The following is a 20,102-nucleotide window of genomic DNA, read 5'->3' as shown; positions in this document are numbered from 1 at the left end:
CTGCTTCTCTGGGCAGGAGCTGGGCTGTGGAGCTCAGCACACAGCAGAGGCAGTAGAGGCAGGTGAAGAGTAGATGAAATAAATGGGAGGATCTGGTACAGGTATCCTGTAAAGTGGCTGGTAGGAATCTCCCTATGCTCCCTTACTTCTCTGGAAAGAAGAGCTTAAGGAAGATTTTTAAAATGAATATTTCCAATCTGCACTCGATAAGAAAGATTCTTTTTGTCTAGCCTCACTACTAGAACTTGATCCATAGACAGGGTTCTTTTCAAATATTATCTTTTGCTTGGTTAATGTATTTGTTTCTTTTCATAAATACCCTACTTTATAGTGGACATTAATCTAACCACTTAGACATGATTAGCAAGCTAAGGGTCTTACTTATTAAAAACGGTTAATTTTCCTTCTTAAAAAAATTGAGACATTTGAATCCCTGAATATGCTCATTTATCACCAACCCCCAACAAGGCATCCAGGAGTTCTCCATGTAGGACATGAATAATTTTTATAAAAATGCAGTTGCTGACTGTGTCGTACATCCACGCAGCTTTATAAAACAAAGCAAATGATTACCATCAATTACAATAACCTCACTAGACAAGACTGCAATTAATCTACAGCTCTTCAGATAACGACTGTTGTGCTGTGCCAAGGAAAATGCCTGGCATTAATTGACTTATCACGATCAGCAATGATAGATGGGACAGATGGCAATGTGATTATTCATTGTCAACAAAATAAACACATGCTCTGTTGCGAGAAGTGTCTACTTGGGTCCTCTCAGAGGATAGCCAGAAACAGAGACCAAAGGTAGCTTTGAACATAGCACAAAATAAAATTAAGACATGAACCTACAGGATGGGACATAATTACTTTAACTGGGGCTAACACTCAGTGGAATCCGACTGGAGGACCTTTTCTATAAGGAAATCATAGATTGTGTGGAATTTCAGCACTGGACGATGCATGACAGCTAGTAGTCTACTTGTTCATTGGGATATGAGTCACTTTAATGAAGTCCTCAAATTCCACTCCATGCTTAATAATTCCAGTGATGGGAATTCACTATTTTCAGAGGCAAACTCATTCCATCGATGGATAGCTCTCATTGTTAGAACACATATTTATTTAGCTGAACTCCATCTTTCCAGGACTTTCATCCATGGATTCTAAGTTTTTTCCTTTACATCACAGAGAAGATGCCAGACTTTTCTTGCTCACTAAACTGTTTTAAATATCTCGAAAGCCAATACATAGCCACATGACATCATTTTGATGCTTCCAATGTTCTGATTTCTTGCACCTAAATCCACACCGGTTTAGAGACCACTCACACTGAGGGGCTTGGAATGAATTGTAACACAGATGATGTGGTCTGCCTAGGACAAGGTGTAACAGTACTTATGCTGAGGCCAATACTCTGGCTTGCCTTGGGGTAATGGCTGTGTATGCTGTCCTGCTTGGGAAGCTGTTCCCCCAAATCCCACCAGCCTAGAAAGCACCCCAGCTCTGCCATTTGCAATGACACCTGGGTGCCCTTTTTAATTTTTGTGCAGTATGGTTTTATTGATTAAGTCCTCATTGTTTAGAAAACTGGGGTAATTCAGGCAGAGCCTGAGCTAAAATTGGCACAGTGGTCACTAACCAAAATCTCTTGGGGGAATTTTTTACAAATGTGCATACCTGGACCCCACTCCCAGAGACTCTGATTCAATTGCCTTAGGGAAGGGTTCGAATGTAAATATTTTGACAGTGTTGCCCAGTTAATTCTGATTTGCAACTGTGTTTAGATGCTTTATTCACTGAGTGTACTACTGACAGAGTGCTTCACAAACCTAATAATCAGACTCTCCTGGGGCATTAAAAATGCAGATTCCTTGGAGTGTCTGATACCTGTGGTCTGGGATTTCTAGGAAAACGAATACTCTGAGAGATCAAATTGTGATATATTTCCCTTAAGGATTCTGGAAACACTCATTTATTCCAAAATTGTAGTGTCCATACAAATTATAAAGCACCCTTATTACACATTGAAGAAAAAGAGCAATTCTAAGGAATGCTAAAACGTATAGATTTCGGCCAAGTAACCACCTACAGACTTTCACTCATTCATTTCATAAATTCATTAATACATTAATTTTTAGATAAGGATCAGAATAGAACAGTTCAGTGAGGGAGAAAGGCAAAGAAATAAAAGCAAATAAATGAGCAAGGAAGCCAACAATAAAATAGTTATAAATATTAAAATAATATGTATTTAAAAAGGAAGGATTTATCTAATTTAGAATAGTCTGTAATTCGGACTGGCAGTCTCTAGTCACTCTCAATTTGTGGATTTTCACCCTGCTTTCATCACATTCCCTGCTAAACTCTAGCTCAGAATCTAAAACTCCAGGGAGTTTTTCCATTACGGTGCCTTTGGCAGACATCCCTAATCAATCCTAGCATGTTTTCCCTACAGATCCAGGAAGGAGGCTCATGCCTGCTCAACCCTGTCCTCCTGCAGCCATTACTAATCGATCACAAGTGATCTCTACCAGCCGCCTCCCCAATAAGCAAGGCCCTGACACACCTGGTGCCCTTAGTAATCCCGCATTTCCCGCTTTATCTTTGTTGTTATCCACTCTTGAGTGCTCCAAGTGTTCCTTACATCTGGAATCCTACTCAATTTTCCAAAATAACCTTGAGAGGTATCTAAACTCGGCCTCAGACGGATCAAGAAACCATCTCAAGATCACCCAGTAAGTGTGCATCAAAGCAGGAGGTACAAACCCAGGTTCTTTGACTCCAAAGCTGATGTTCTTATAAATGATCCTACACTGCCTCTCTTCTCAGTCCAGTTCAGAGGGAACCTCCTCTGGGACTTCTCCTGACCCCTTCAGGTGAGTTGTGAGTTGGCCAGGGTCCCTGTACACCTCCAGAACAGAAGGGCACTATACTTTAATAGTTTCAATGATTTGAATAATGATTTGCATGAATGAATCAAACCTTTGAGCTCCTCTGTGGTAGGAGCTTTGTCTTTTTTTTTTTTCTTTAATTTTTAAATCTTTGTATCCCTGATATCTAGCAGAGTGCCTAGGCAGATTCTCAGTTGACCCACTTTGAACAGTCATTAAAATATGGCCAGTGGACTCATTAAAGTTGGGTTCCCTTTCTCAGTGTATGGTCTTGCTATATTAAAAACAAAGAGAGTTCTAGAAATGATGTTGACTGAAAAAAAATTAAAAAGACCAAGTCGATAATGAGATACCTACTTCTGCTATTTCAAAGATTTCTTGACATCGGTTACTGAGGACTTTGAAACAGAACATAGTTACAGGATATTTAGCATATAAGCACCCCTGACCCCTAGCTGATAACCACCCTCAAGCGTAAGAGAAATTAAATGGGACAAATTAACTACACCCCACTTGTCAAGATGTCAGATGACATCTGTTTGAAGTATAACTTTCATCCTATAATTGAACCTGGTTTGGCTCACTGCTGTGGCCTGAACTCTCTCTGGGTTGATGGCAGAACACAGTGATACTCACCATTAATGGTGGCATACAATGACATTTCCAATCTGTAGAAAGTCAGGCAGACTATTTAGTTGTCTGACATTTGTTTCACGGTACATTATAGTTTTGTGCAAATAAGACCCAGTCTGCCAGAAGGGAGAATTATGGAAGCCATGCTCTCATATGGGAGCATAGCTGATGGTCCAGATAGGTGTGAGGGAAGGTGTGCATGAAAGATGAGGGTCTGGGGTTAAAATGATGCTCCAGATATACTGTAGGGCATGAGGCATGAGAGGGGCACCAATGTCTCAGAATGAAATGCCCAGTTTCATTGTGGACTTTCCTGGAAAACACTGGAAGCACGTTTATAGGCTTCGCAAAAGACAGATGGAGAAAGGAGGCACTGACCTTCTCATTTCACAGATTTAAATGAAAGCTTTCCATCTGTTATCCCACCTTGGATATAAATAGGCACCAAACCTTATTAATTGGCACTGAGCTATAGTACTTCAACAGCCCCACATACCTCCCCAGAGAAGGCTTGTCCGTTGAGGAGGTGCTCCGACCCTTGGCTGTCCTCACTCCCAAAGTGTAGTCGGATCTCCTCCAGCCGGTGGCTGTATGTCATGGGCCCTCCTGATATGTTAACCAAGTGCTCCTTGTCCAGGCGCAGGGACACGTGTCTTCCAGTGTTGTACATGGTCCCGCTCACCTGCAAGGCAACGTGCAACAGGTCAAGCAAGGCTCTGTTCCCATTTCTCACCAAACCCAGCATGGTCCTTAGACCATGCCTTCTGCCTCCCCTGGATGGGAACACATTAGGTTAAGTCCACATGTGGAGAATGGAGCATCAGTCTCCTGGGGAGCATTCCTGCCCTACCTACCTTACATGTTACTTACCGTGAGGTATAAACCACATCTATGATCACATGATAATTTATAATTTGAGGTAGGAACTCAATGGAGACCTCAGCAACTGTGACTAATATTTAGGACACTGAACCTCATAAAAAATATAACTTGTTGCTCTTAACGACAGGGGTTGGCGAGGATGTGGAGAAAAAGGAACCCTCTTGCACTGCTGGAGGGAATGCACACTGGTGCAGCCATTATGAAAAACAGTTTGGAAGTTCCTCAAAAAGTTAAAAATACAGCTACCCTACGATCCAGCAATCACACTACTGGGTATTTACCCAAAGAATACCAAAACACTAATTCAAAGGGATACATGCACCCCTATGTTTACAGCAGCATTATTTACAATAGTCAAACTATGGAAGCAGCCCAAGTATCCATTGATAGATGAATGTACCAAAGAAGATGTGGCACAAATGGACAACAGAATATAACTCAGCCATAAAAAAAAAAAGAAATCTTGCCATCTGCAACAACGTGGATGGAGCCAGAGACTATGATGCAAAGCAATATAAGTCAGAGAAAGACAAATACCGTATGACTTCACTCAAATGTGGAATTTAAGAAACAAAACAAACGAGTAAAGGAAGGAGGGAGAGAGAGAGAGAGAGAGAGAGAGAGAGAGAGAGAGAGAGAAACCGAGAAACAGACTCTTAACTATAGAGAACAAACATGATTACGAGAGGGGGTGGGGGATGGGTGAAATGGGTGATGGGGATTAAGGAGTGTGTTTGTCATGATGAGCACCAAGTGATATATGGAATTGTTGAATCACTATATTGTACACCTGAAACTAGTATTACGCTGTATGTTCACTATGCTGGAATTAAAATTAAAACTTCAAAAAATAACTTGCCACTCTTACCATAAATATTTGGAATGTAGAGATACTGTGAAAGTTAAGATCTCAGGTGTGAGACACTGGAGAAAGCTAGAGATGCCACAAAGGCCAAATGAGAGACAAGGATATCAAAATGGGTAAAAAGGAGCAACCCTAGTGGGAGGCTGAAGGCTATGGTCTCAAGTCTCAAGTGTGCTGCCCAGTGTGTCTGTTAGGTCCCTCTCCTGCCCCTGCCACCAGACGCTGCACAGAATGTGAGTGCTGATGCCTTCTCAGAGCTTGGGAATCCAGTGCTAAGCTAAAGAAGTTAATATAAGCTCCCTATTTCCCTTCTTCACTTCTGATTCTGTCTTGCTTCAGCCTCTCCAGCTGCTCACCTTACTGCTTTGTGTTCTTTTTCCCTTTTCCCTCTTTGAATTTGATATTCAGCTTCATGTTCTTAACTTAGCACCTCTCAATACTTGATCCGATAACCTTGATTCCCACCTGTGACTCTACTGCCTTAGTGCCCTGCGTCGACATAGCTCTTGGAGCAGAATGAAGCTTAAAGGAGACTTTGAATGGGTCTGAATGGAGCGCTTCTGGGCCCTCAGAGGCTGAGATAATTGGATTTTCTTCCTGCTTACTCTGACTCCTTTGGGCCTAGCTTTCTGCCCTAGGGATTCCTTAAGGGCTTCATGTAATGTCTGATACCTTCACTAGTCACAATTTTCATATATTTTCTCTACAGAACCATCCTTACCTGCCCCTCAACCTTTCTGACATTAGCCTTGTGAATAATCAGATGGGTTTGTAGATTGCTCACGGTGCAGTATTGTCAACTAAATACTCCATTGACTCATTATTCTGCTATTTTGCTGTATGGTGGAGCTCATGTGACTGGTGTTGGCCATGGGATGTGAGGAGACATGACGAACATCACTTCCAGGGTGAAACAGTGAAAAATATATGCACATGTCTCCAGTCTCTCTCTCTCCCTGCTACACCAACCCCTGGGGCTATGTGGAAAGATGTAAATAGGCTGCAGGTACAAGATGGAGCTCATGTCAGCATTGGAAGCTGGAAGATGAAAAGGCAGATTGCAAAAATGAGCAGAATTTTCCCCTCCCTGTAACTGCACTCTTTACAGTATGACTCTGTAGCTGCTCCCATCGAGATAGGGGTCTACTTCTCCACCTCTTAACTCTGGGCTGGCCTTGTCGCCTGCCTTGGCCAACAGTGGATATAATGTGTGCTCCAAGAAGAGGTCTTTGGGGTTCTTGCATATTTTCTCACTCCTTCTTGGAACGTTGAGACCACCACATAAACAAGCCTGGGCTAGCCTGCTGGAGGGTGACATAACACTGAAGAGAGTCATCCCAGGAGAAGCCATCTTAGACTGGCCATTCCATGGCTGACCTGTCAGCTGACTGCTCCAGCCAAGGTCAGCTTAGCCTGGCCCAGACCAGAAGAACCTCCCACAGACCCACAGACTTGGAAACTAAATAACAGGTGTTTTCTAAGTGCCTAAGTTTTGGAGGTAGTTTGTTATGTATCAAAAGCTAACTAATACACACTAAAGCAATGATCTTCCCTGTCCTGAATCTGGAACTATCAACAGAAACTCTGTTGAGTGCCTGGCAGTATTGAGTACCTGAACTGCAAAGTCACATGGGGGCCAGAGACTCAACCTGCTAGGTAGCTGAAGGTCAGACAGGGAGAAAAGAGAGAGAAGCAGATGTACCAACAGCGACAGAGAAAACCATGCACCGAGACAGAACAACTACTTGACCTTCAGAAACCCTTTCCCCTCCTTGTTTGTGGTTCCTTCATGAGGCCTGAGCTGCATTTTCTCAGATATTTTACATCTCACCAATAAATTTATTTTTTCTCAAGTTCTCCATTCTTTGGAACCAAATAACCCCTGTCAAAAATAAATGTATATGTAGTCGATATGAGATCATAAGAACTTGTCTTTTTTTCAAGTCCCAGTTCATGATTTTTTTTGCAGTAAAATGGTTAGATAGGTTTGTGTTTGACTCTGCATTCATCGTTAAGTAAAATTTACTTTTTCTAAAATTAAGATAATATACAGATATTATGTATAGTTAGAAAGATATAGAATGGCTCAAGGAAATAAATTCAGCTACAATTCCACAATTACCTCATATTTTGGTATTATATTCTTCATACTTATATATTTCCACTCATATTTTGGTATATATATCCTTCATATTTATAACTATATATACCCATATTTTAACAGGATCAGTTTATGGCTGTGTCTGTATATTCAGATAAGTGATTTTTCATACACATGTATATATGAGTTTGTGTAGATAAATACATATTATTATTATAATATGTAAGTATAACATCAATATATTAACACTATAGTATAATATATATTTAATATATATTTATTACATTCATATATCAATTATAATTGTATTAATAATATAAATAATATGCTATAATATTTAGTGTATATTATATTAATTATATTGATTACAGTATTGATATTACTATAATATATTATATTAATTATAGTAATTGCATATTAATATATGATATGCTATACCATAATAGGCAAATGTCATATTTAATATGTAAATAAATATTATATATAATTATTGCATATATTTTATATACACAAATAATTATATACATATTATATATACAAGCATATTATTTATTACTTAATATATACATATCACATGTTATTATATATTATATAAGTATATATAATTTTCACAAACATGAGTATTTCCAGGTTATGAACCTGTTGTTCTGTATTATCACTTTAAATTGGTTGCATAATACTCCACTGCAAAAAATACATAACTTATTGTTGAATCTTATAGCCTTTTCACTTTTTCACTATTGCAAAAATAGATTTGCAATGAACCTCCTTATGGATAAATATTTTTACTAATCTAGGGATATTTCACTTGGCAAATTCTGGGTCAAATGGTGTACACACGATTACAGTGCTTACTATCCATTGCCAAATCCATCTACTATGGAGAGTAGATCCCACAGAGCAGAGCTGGATCCCCGGAATTCTCTTCAAATGATACGGAGAACAGAACCATGAGATTCAACCAGTAACACCCCTGGGCACCTACGTATGTGAAGCAGAGTAAGAGGAACTGCTCTGAATTCTTAGAGGCTATATGCTCTGCCCTAGCAGGCAAGTATCTAGGGCCTTCCTGCACTTGTAGAAATCTTTCCATCTGTGTCTGTCTCATGTTCCTAAGTAAACTGTTGCACACTGAAATAAGGCAGGGACCATGCTGCATGCCTGTGTGCATTTTCCCAGGACTTAGAAAACATATTGGCACATAGCAGGTGGAAGAATCAAGGACTCTTGATTCAAGAATCAAGTCAAAAGATTCCCAGACTGCCTCTTGGTGACCTTGGGAGGCTCAGTTAATTTCCTGAAGCCTCAGTTTCCCGAAATGTAATGTAGAGATAAGAAAATCTCCCCTATAAAAACGGGAGATAGAAAACTATAATGCATACAGAAAACAAACATCAAAACGACAGAAGTAAATCCTTCCTTATCAGTAATTACTTCAAATGTAAATCGATTCCACTTCTATGAGGAATCTAGAGTAGTCAGAATCATAGAGACAGAAAGGAGAATGGTGGCTGCCAGGGGCTGGGGGGAGAGGAACAGGGAGTTAGTGCTTCATGGGCAGAGTCAGTTTTGCAAGATGCAAAGAGTTCTGGAGATTGGGTGGTGGTCATGGTTGCATGACAAAGTGAATGTACTGAATGCCGCTGAAATGTATACAGAAGAATGGTTACTATGGTAATTTTATACGTGTATTTGACCACAGTAAAAAGTAATTGGGGAAGAATTCCCTCCTGAGCTCTGAGAATGAAATAAATAATACCTGTAACAGCCCAACATTTTCATTCTCTTCCTTCCCTCCCTTTTGGCTGATGCATGGGCACCTCTCGGATGTGGAGGGACCCCTGCTGATCTTCCCCACTTCCCAGGGCCTGGTGGAATACAGCTTTGCTTGCAAAACATCACATTGAAGGACTTCCACTGACTTCTGCTCTGTGATGCTTCACTTGCCCCTCATTTTGGATTTTAACGCTCCAGGGGGCGAGGAAGCATCCAGGATCATTAAAGAAATTGTTTTTTAATGTTTATTTATTTTTGAGAGAGACAGAGACAGAATGCGAGTGGGTTAGGGGCAGAGAGAGAGGGAGACACAGAATCGGAAGCAGGCTCCAGGCTCTGAGCTGTCAGCACAGAGCCCGACACGGGGCTTGAACTCATGAGCTGTGAGATCATGACCTGAGCTGAAGTCGGACACTCAACCGACTGAGCCACCCAGGTGCCCCCAGGATCATTTTAAAGGCCACAAAGCAAACACAAAACGGGGGTAATCAGGAGTAAATAAGCCACGGTACCTTCCAGTTCCTCCACTCTTCTCCCCTACTACTTCTGCTTACGCTGCTTTATCTTCATTCATTCACTCATTCCTCTTGTCAGCTATTCAGAAAATAATCAACGCCTCTAACTGTGTGCTAGAAGCTGAGGCTGGCATGGGGAGCGAAACCAGGTACAGTTCCTGCCCTCATAGAGCTCACACTCTCCACCATGTAGAGACCAGAGTGGAGGAGGGAAGTCATGGGGAATCCATAGGAAACTCTCCCATTTGCCTATGCGTTGTTCCAGATAGATGCAACACTCCCTCGTCCCCACCCTTTTCCCTAGACACTGAAATAACATTAATTTGTATTAATCAAAAAAAGCTGTGTAACCAGGGTATGGTTTGTTGCACTTTAATTTAAAAATAAAGGCTTGACAACATTATGTATGATATCTAATGGTACATCTGCACTGTAGTAATTAACATTGCAATGGTGCTATTTTAACTGGAATGCTAATTACAGTGTTTCCAATGAACTACTTTGGTGCAGGGCATGTTAGAAAAAGTTGTCTCACGCAGACCAGGAAGCAGAGCAGAGCTGCATAGAAAAGTTGAAGCAGCAGGGGAGATCCCGGTTGCCTCTGGCTGCCTCCTGGTTCTCCTGTATGTTTTATTTTAATCCACTGCAAAATGAGGCGAGAGGTGGAAGCGATAATCATTTTGCAAGTGAGGGAAGTGAGTGCGGTTGCTGAAGGCTCGGTGACTTATCTGGGGTCACACAACTGGCGGTGGTGGCAAAGCTAGGTCTTCCGGATTCCAAGTCTAATAGTCTTGATGTGAGCAAATGCGAGCATCTCAGCCCTTTTCAGAGGGAAGCTAGCTATGCTGGGATTTTGATTTCTCCTCCAGTCTGTAAATGCAGGGCTTAGGCAGGTGCAGAGACAGCGAGATTCTTTTTTTCAGGAAAATAGGGGCCTGGAGTGAACACTTTGCTGCTGAAGTTCTTCCTGGGAGGAGACCTGGAGAAATCTGAAGGTCAGGGAAGTCCCTTGATTTCCTCCTCTGCAGGCATTTACACTAGTTTGAGACAGGGTGGAGCTACATGTGTTGAACGAAGCAGGTGACAGGTGTTCCACAGAGAGGCCTGTCAAGAGTGTATGTCACTCAGTATTATCTTGATAACTTGAAAACCTCTAAAAGCCATGTGTTCTTTTGCAAACCAAAAACAAAAACAAAAAACAACAAAACAACAAAACAAAACAAAACAAAAAAACAAAACAAAAAAAAAACCCTCAGGTTATTCATTTTGTAAAATTGGATGTCTTCACATAGCAAATGCAGAGATTTGTAGCAGCTCATGATTGGCCAGGTCCTGTTATTAATGGGCTCATCTCTTTTATTTTGATGGCACTGCTGCATTAGAGGGAAATAAATTCAGTCAGTGTGTTTTGGGGGTAAGGAGAAGTTTGATTCTTTGACAGTCAGTGATGATCTTATTCACAATAGCCGCCATCTTGGTTTGAACCCCTATTTGGTGTCAGATACCATGCTAAGTTCTGAACCTGAACTTAATTAATTATCACGGTGTATCCCTCACCAAACCCAGCAGCAAACAAGTATGGTACTTAGACCCATGCCATTTGCCTCCCCTTAGATGAGAAGATATTGGGCTCACCCCACCTGTGGAGTGGAGGCCTCCCACTCCTTCCAGGCCCCTATGGTGATTTTCCACCAAAAGGCAAACAGCCCATCGGTTGGGGAGCTGGGGCTTGGCCCCACATACCTCTGGCTCTAAAGCCTGTGCTTTTAGCTGCTGGAGATTATTAAATTGCACAGCTGACTACCTTAGCAATATGACAGGTCTTTAAATATGAGTTGGTAGTGTAGGAACCCCACAGGGATTGAGAGCTGAGGGTGTTTGGGATTGTTTATTGTATTAGTTAGAGTTCTCCAGAGAAAAGGAATCAGTAAGATGTAAATAGGAAGTCCAAATTCTGTAGGGTGGGCTTCAGGCTGGAGAACCAGAGGAGAGCCACTGCTGTAGCTTAAGTCCAGAGGCCGTCTGCCACAGAATTCCTTCTGGCTCCGGGATGCCCAGTGTTTTTGTTCTAATCTGGTGTTCATCTGATTGGGTGTACCCACCCACATTATGGAGTGCAATCTGATATATTCCAAGCCCACTGATTTAAAAGTTTGTCTCATCCAAAAACACCCTCACAGAAACATCCAGAATAATGTTTGACCAAATATCTGGACACTGTGGCCCAGCCAAATTAACATGTAAAATTAACCATCACATTTATCTTAACCAAACAGTCATGCTGATACTATACCAACACATTGGTATATGGAATAAATATATCTTTTACATCACATAATTTAAAAATTCAGCTGTCCTAAACTGTTCAACAAACCTCAATCACATGGAAGGAGAGCCACTTTGAAATAATGTATGTCTGAATTACAGAAGAATTGTAAAGGAAAGCTTTGTCAAAAGTTATGTGCACAACAAGGTAAATTTATCCTTAAGTCTGGAAGGGAATTCAGAGACAATTCTGGTGTAAGTCCCTCTTGTTTAAATTCCTATTTCCAGATTGGAAAAAAAAGAGAGGAAGTATATATATTTTTAAAGACCCAATTCACAAAATAAACATATAGAAGATTTTTTGGTTTAATGGAGATGACACCTATAGGGTTGATGTTAGCTGAGGACAGCTAAGCATAAGTAAACCTTACCTTCAGAAATTCCAAAAGGTTCAAGAAGCAGTTACTTGCTTGGTGTGATACAAAGCTCGTGTGAGATTTCCTTTATATGCTCTCTCGAGGCGACCTGACCCGAATCTCCTCTAATATACTCAAAAATAATTCCCTACAGCTTAAATGGAAATGTTAACACTACAAATGGTGTCGCTGAGAGGAAACAGAATCCCAATTGTGTAAAAGGAAGAGATGACCATGTTACTTACATAAAAGCTACAGCATTCTCAACGCAGTTCATTAAGAAAGGCAGGAGGAATGCCCCGCGAATTCTGAGGACTGGGTCGGATGCTGTGCCAATGTTTTAAAAAGTTTTAATTCCAGGGGCGCCTGGGTGGCGCAGTCAGTTAAGCGTCCGACTTCAGCCAGGTCACGATCTCGGGGTCCGTGAGTTCGAGCCCCGCGTCAGGCTCTGGGCTGATGGCTCGGAGCCTGGAGCCTGCTTCCTGCTTCTGATTCTGTGTCTCCCTCTCTCTCTGCCCCTCCCCCGTTCATGCTCTGTCTCTCTCTGTCCCAAAAATAAATAAACGTTGAAAAAAAAGTTTTAATTCCAGTGTAGTTAACATACAGTGTTATCTCAGTTTCAGGTGCACAGTATAGTGATTCACCAATTCCATACAACACCCGGTGCTCATCACCACAAGCACACTCCGTAACCCGCTTCATCTGTTTCACCCATCCCCTCACCCACCTCCCCTCTGGTAACCATCAGTTTGTTCTCTATAGTGAAGAGTCTGCTTTTTGGTTTCTCTCTCTCTCTCTCTCTCTCTCTCTCTCTCTCTCTCTCTCTCTTTTCTTCTTTGCTGATTTGTTTTGTTTCTTAAATTCCACGTATGAGTGAGATTCTATGGTATCTGTTTTTCTCTGACTAGCTTATTTCGCTTAGCATTATCCTTTCTAGCTCTGTCCCTGGTGTTGCAAATGGCAAGATTTCACTATTTTATGTGGCTGAATGATATTCCATCACACACACACACACACACACACACACACACACACCCCTTCTTTATCCATTCATCTATCGATGGACACTTTACTGCTTCCATAGTTTGGCTGTCGTGAATAATGCTGCTATAAACATAGGGGTGCATATATCTAATAAGTGTTTTCATATTCTTTGGGTAAATAGCCAGCAGTAAGATTGCTGGATCATAGGGTAATTCCATTTTTTATTTTTTGAGGAACCTCCATACTGTCTTCCACAGTGGCTACACTGGTTTACATTCCCACCAACACAGCTGTGCCACTTTTTAGATCAGGAAACTCGGTACAGATAGGCTAAGAACTCCACCCAGGGGAAGCAAGTAAGGGAACTACAGCTCAAAGGAAGCCTTGATGATCCAAAGTTCATGGTCGTCCAACTGTCTCAGAGAGCAACTTCAAAACCACCAATGAGAGGCTGCGGTCCGTTTCTTGTGACCCTGTAAATTTCAGAAATTTCATAATGGCAATTTTATTTATTTATTTTAGAGTTGGCGTATGAGCTCTCTTCATTCATAATGTAGGAGTGTTGGCATTCTTGCCTTTAAAATACAGTCTTACTCAGCAGATTGTCTACTATAATATGAGTGAACACAATAGGCTAATGGATATTGCCATAATATCCACGATAAAAGCTGTGACTATATATATTTTAGGCCTTATACTTATTCCTTCACATACATTATCTTGTTTAATTCTTATGCTGCCCATGTGAGGAAGGTATTATTATCCATATTCTACAGAGAAGGAGATGGAGGTTCAAAGAGGTTCAAAGGGGTTCAGTGACTCCTAACTATAGCTCCAGAGTTAGAAATTGGCAGAGACAGAATTCCAGCCCACGCCTGTTTTTTTTTTATTTTTTTAAACGTTTATTTATTTTTGAGAGACAGAGAGAGACAGAGCAGGAGTGGGGGGAAGGGGAGGGAGGGAGAGAGGGAGAGAGAGAGAGAGAGAGAGAGAGAGAGAGAGAGAGAATCTGAAGCAGGCTCCAGGCTCTAAGCTGTCAGCACAGAGACCGACATGGGGCTCGAACCCAGGAACTGTGAGATCATGACCTGAGCTGAAGTTGGGTGCTCCATCGACTGAGCCACTCAGGGGCCACCAGCCCAGGCCTGTTTGGTTCCAAGTTCTACAGCTCTTGAGAGAGAAATCCGGAAGTTGATAAGAAAGAGCTTTGGGGAAATCACAAAGCTTATAAGTAGCTTCTGGGATCAAGGATAAACTGTTAAAGCCCAAATATGGTATCCCCATGGATATGCCAGAATGGGTTCAATTTGGCTAGTCCTAGTCTGAATACCCTTGGTGATTTCTTCTTCTTCTTTCCTTTTTTTAAGTTTATTTATTTATTTTGAGAGAAAGAGAGAGAGAGAGAGGGCAGAGACAGAGGGAGAGAAAGAATCCAAGAAGGCTTTGCACCATCAGCACAGAGCTTGATGTGGGGCTTGAACCCACAAACCATGAGATCATGACCTGAGCTGAAACCAAGTGTGGGACGCTTAACCTATGGAGATACCAAAGCACCCCTACCCTTGGTTGTTTCTAGACCCAGAACAGCAGGGCAAATCCCAGCCCCTATTTGCCAGGGGTTGAGAGATGGGTTACACCTACCTAACTTATTGTTGGCTTAGCAAGTGGGTGGCCAAGCCCATAATGTTGGCTCAGTGCCTAGAAATGTTAGTGAAGAAGGTCTGATGGCATGCTGTATAAATTAGGTGTCCTTTCATTGCAACTGAGGTTTTCTATTTTATGTCTCTGACCACTCTGCTAAGGTGTGTAATAGGTCTTCTTTGAATGTAATTAGTGAGCCTAAGAGATTTAAGAACACCACTTAGTCTGATTTCCTGTAGAGTAGCTCGAGATGCCAAAGGGCTTATTTGTAAAGGCAGGATTCAAGAAGCCAGTGGGCTGCTCTCTCCCACGGGCACTCCGGAGGCATCACTCACTTCAAGAAAACGCAACACGGCAGAAAAAAACTGGAGTCAAATCACGGCTTCACTGCAGCCGTAGCACATACATGGATTTGCAAAATCTGGGTACTGTGGATTCCAAAGCTAAAAGGACTTCAGAGACAAGCCTAACCTCTTCCTCAAAAAACCATAAAACTCGGACACAGAGAAGTTGAGAAGCTTATCCAGGACTGCACAGCAAGAAACTGGCAGATTCAAGACTAGAAATCAACCAACTGACAATGTTCTTTGCTCTGGGAAGCACATCTCCTTTCCCTCTTATTCTTTTGTTTTTATTTTAAATTATTTTATGTTGAGTGTACCCAAGCATATGGACTCAGAGATTCAGGGCTGGAAATGCTGGGTGTGTATATGCGAACACCATAACCCATAGAAAATTAGAGAAGATTCAGCCCGACATCTGGACATCCCATTTACATGATGTTATTCATCTGGATTCAGAGCTCTTCTCAGTGCTTTCCCAGACATTGTATGCTGTGTAGACTTCAGAGTAATAATTAGACATTGGAGGGATTAATTGTTGAGAGATGAAAGTAAAGGATATGGAACATTAGGAAAAGGCTTTTATTTATTCGTTTATTTTTTAACGCAGCTTTGAAAGAAAGCAGAGGAAAAGTATTTGGATTTGGAGCTCGTGGGTTGGGGCTGTTAGGAAGGAAGTGGCTGAGATGTGGGTAAGGAAGAAAATGGAACCCGACTGGAGAGTTCTGCTTTGAGTTACCATACATGGAGTTGTGGAGGAAGGCTGAAGGAGTACTTCCAAGATCTCACCCACCACTCTTAACCCTGCAGGGCAGATAGAAGTTTCTTCCTTAGCAAGGCTAAGTTTCCTCCAATCTTTCTCTATCCTGTCCATCTGATTCAGTCTGCTTTTCCTATATGAAGAGACCAGGCTCTTGGAGTCAATGTTGAAAAACCACACGAAATGATCACATGTTCTACTTGTTATTATATGAATCCTATTATTATTATTATTAAGAAAAAATTAAAACTATGTACCATGGCAATAGTGACTCTTCAAATAACAGGTATGCAAATTCTATAGAGATGCTAGGCAGCATCACTGCAGTAAAGCATCTCTGGAACGTGACAGGCACTGGTAGTAATGGAGAGAGGAACAGAGAGCAGGTGTGAACAATGTTGTCTGGTCGTGTGGGCTATGCCCTTTATCCTTTAAAGGATAATGCCCTTTATCCTCCGTTTTCCTCAAGGGAATGTATGGCAGGGGCCAACATTAGGCTAGGTATGTTCTGTCACTCATAGTTTTTGGCAATGAAACCCTTCACTTATACCTCAGCCCTGTCCAGTTTCTACCCAGGGAGGGGGACCCCAGAGAATGGTGTCTGGGGTGAGTTTTTCCATTATAGTCCTGGATAGTCTTGGTATATGGGTTTTTAGATGTGAGTCCCATGTACTACTTGTCTGAGTCAGGGTTGCCAACTAATGATTTCATTAATTTAATATTATTTTACTAATTTGGGGGCACCTGGGTGGCTCAGTCGGTGGGGTATCTGGCTTTGGCTCAGGTCATGATTTCACCATTCCTGATTTCGAGCCCCACGTCAGGCTCTGTGCTGACAGCTCAGAGCCTGGAGTCTGTTTCAGATTCTGCGTCTCCCTCTCTCACTCTTCCCCCTGCTCCCCAGCTTGCATTCTCTCTCTGTCTCTCAAAAATAAATAAGCAATAAAAAATTATCTTACTAATTTAACATTATGAGAAAAGTTTAAATTTAATAATCTGCCTTACACGTGTCTTTCTATGCTTTATGAACATTTTAAGTCCCTACATGAAATCAGCAAGATAGGTGTGATCTTCCCATTTTCTGGATGAGAAAACGGTCACTGAGAGGGCTTATGTGACCCATCCAGCATCTCACAGCTAGTGGGTTAAAGAGTCAGAGTTTGGACAAAGACTGATTTCAAAGACAGTCTCCTGCTTCACTGTCTTTCTCCTAATCCTCCACAAGCAGGCCTTGTCTGTGTGACCCTGGCTCAATTTTGGTTTCATGAATAGTTTCCCAATCCCCCTAGTTGGACCAGCACTCTGCTTTAAATCTTAGGCTGCCAGGACTTTGAGAGCCTGCAGAGTTCCTGCCAAGCCTCTCATGGTTGGTTATCTCGATCCAATTTTTTTTTTAATTTTAATTTAATTAATTAATTAATTATTTATTTATTTTTAAAAATTTTTTTGTTGCATTTATTTATTTTTGAGAGACAGAGAGAGACAGAGCACAAGTGGGGGAGGAGCAGAGAGAGAAGGAGACACAGAATCCGAAGCAGGCTCCAGGCTCCTAGCTGACAGCACAGAGCCTGACGTGGGGCTCGAACTCACAAACTGTGAGATCATGACCTGAGCCGAAGTCAGACTCTCGACCGACTGAGCCACCCAGGCGTCCCTAATTTTATTTATTTATTTTTTTAAACTTTTTTTTTTTCAACGTTTATTTATTTTGGGACAGAGAGAGACAGAGCATGAACGGGGGAGGGGCAGAGAGAGAGGGAGACACAGAATCGGAAACAGGCTCCAGGCTCCGAGCCATCCGCCCAGAGCCCGACGCGGGGCTCGAACTCACGGACGGCGAGATCGTGACCTGGCTGAAGTCGGACGCTTAACCGACTGCGCCACCCAGGCGCCCCTAATTTTATTTATTTTTAAAAAAATTTTAACATTTTATTTATTTTGAGGGAGAGGGAGAGAGAGAGAGCAAGCAAGTGCGGGAGGGGCAGAGAGAGAGAGAGAGAATCCCAAGCAGGCTCTGCACTGTCAGTGTAGAGCCCAATGTGGGGCTCAAACTCATGCACCCTGATATCATGGCCTGAGCTGAAGTTGGACACTTAACTGACTGAGCCACCTAGGCGCCCCTGGATCCAATTTTTATGACTCTCTAAGGAGAGGCCAATTGGAAAGAACCAGAATCCAGATAGTATCCGCTGATTTCTAGCAGTACTGCCTCCATGGAGGCCTCTGTTCCTTCTGTGCTCCGGGGGCCCACCTTAGTAATCTGCACTGGTTCAAGTCAAGCTGGGTTGAGCTCCCTCTTATTTATTTAAATATATTTATACATTTTGGGAAAAGATAGCTTAGGCAAGTTTGCATTTACCTTTCCCATTTCCTGCTGTATCCTCAGCACCTGAATGATGCTTGATTTCTATTTGTTGCAAAAAAAAAAAAAAAAAAAATGGACAGGATGATGCCCAGCATCATCGAGGTGCCCCAGGTGCCTGTCCCCAGCTCCGTCCCCCAGTCTGACTTGGTGGGTCTGAGGTGGGACTCCTCTTCCAGTTTCTCCTGATGTTCTTTTTAACCTAGGCTGTCAGATATTCAATGCTGGGGAGGGGCACAGTAATACAGGGTAATTTTCTTTTTTTTTTTTTTTTCAATGTTTTATTTATTTTTGGGACAGAGAGAGACAGAGCATGAACGGGGGAGGGGCAGAGAGAGAGGGAGACACAGAATCGGAAACAGGCTCCAGGCTCTGAGCCATCAGCCCAGAGCCCGACGCGGGGCTCGAACTCACGAACCGCGAGATCGTGACCTGGCTGAAGTTGGACGCTTAACCGACTGCGCCACCCAGGCGCCCCTTTTTTTTCTTTTTTTTTTTTTTTCAACGTTTTATTTATTTTTGGGACAGAGAGAGACAGAGCATGAACGGGGGAGGGGCAGAGAGAGAGGGAGAACAGGGTAATTTTCTTTATCATTTCCCTATCCTCCAAGCTTTAAGGGTTGCTTTGATAATTATAAAGACGATAGCATTAACGCTCTCCCTAAACATGTAGTGAGCTATGAATGGACTCGTCTTCAGGCCCCTGTTTTTCCCTAAACCGTGAAAATTCAAGGTTAGGCCACCTTAATTAACACACTAAAACTTGCCTTAGGAAAGTTATTTCTAGCTTAATGTCGTTTAATTCAATCCCTGACACACAAGGCTTTAGGCAAATAACTCCCCATCTCCAGTCATTTCATCTCCAAAGAGGAAAATGCCTTTTGAGGGGAATCTGGGTGGGGGCACAATGGCACATGGGTGCTAGCAAGCAGAGCACAAAGATCACCTTCTTAGCATTCCCCACTGTGGGTGTCGCTGGTCCCACCGGTCATACTAGAATCACTGATGCCCATTTTTCAAAGACATTAGAAATAGCAAATGTTTGGGAGACAATCAGATAATAAGCCCCTTGCTCATTCCTCACATCCTCATGCGCAAGTTAATTATTCAACGTTTATCTCCCTCAGTGTCTTTGCTCTTAGGGACTCTTGTCCACCGTGAGCTGTGCCACGCTCTAGGGCGCACTCAAATGCCCACAAGGGTCAGCAGTAATGTAAATAAGTGAGACGGGCCAAGTGGGAGACAACAGGGAGTGGCGGAGACTGGGGAAACACTAGGGGGCACCATTTCTTGGATATCTCTGGGAGGCTGTACAGGACACTGAGGGGGGGTGGTGGTTGCCTCTGGGGAAGAAACCAAGAGGAATCAAAAAAAGGAGGGCCAGGGGTATAAGACTAACTTTTCATCTTGTGCCCTTTGCATTGTTTGAATTTTAAAAGTAAACAAAATAATTTTTAAAGAAGACAAATTTAAAATTTTGAAATAAGATGCTCTACAGACAATCACATCTCATGCTTAAATCTGGGCTATGGTACGGTGGGTATGATGTTGGACCCAGGAGTCAGTCTAGAGCAGCTGTCCATAGAGAAAGAAAGCAAGTTTACATCTGCAATTTGAAATTTTCTAATAGTTACATTAAAAAAAAAATGAAATTAACATTAAGA

General features: G+C 42.1%; 1 protein-coding gene across 1 annotated transcript in view; it reads right to left on the bottom strand.

Moving 5' to 3' along the window:
* Positions 1-20,102, bottom strand: part of CA10 (carbonic anhydrase 10) — a 487,496-nt gene that overhangs the window by 100,082 nt on the left and 367,312 nt on the right. The window contains exon 4 of the mRNA XM_045488338.1: positions 4,027-4,212. Coding sequence (XP_045344294.1) covers positions 4,027-4,212 — 186 coding nt within the window. The remainder of the gene's footprint in view (positions 1-4,026; positions 4,213-20,102) is intronic.

The sequence above is a fragment of the Leopardus geoffroyi genome, chromosome E1, assembly GCF_018350155.1.
Source record: "Leopardus geoffroyi isolate Oge1 chromosome E1, O.geoffroyi_Oge1_pat1.0, whole genome shotgun sequence".
Classification (NCBI taxonomy): Eukaryota; Metazoa; Chordata; class Mammalia; order Carnivora; family Felidae; genus Leopardus; species Leopardus geoffroyi.
Note: the sequence above shows the minus strand (reverse complement) of the source record. Positions and strands in the feature narration are given on the sequence as shown.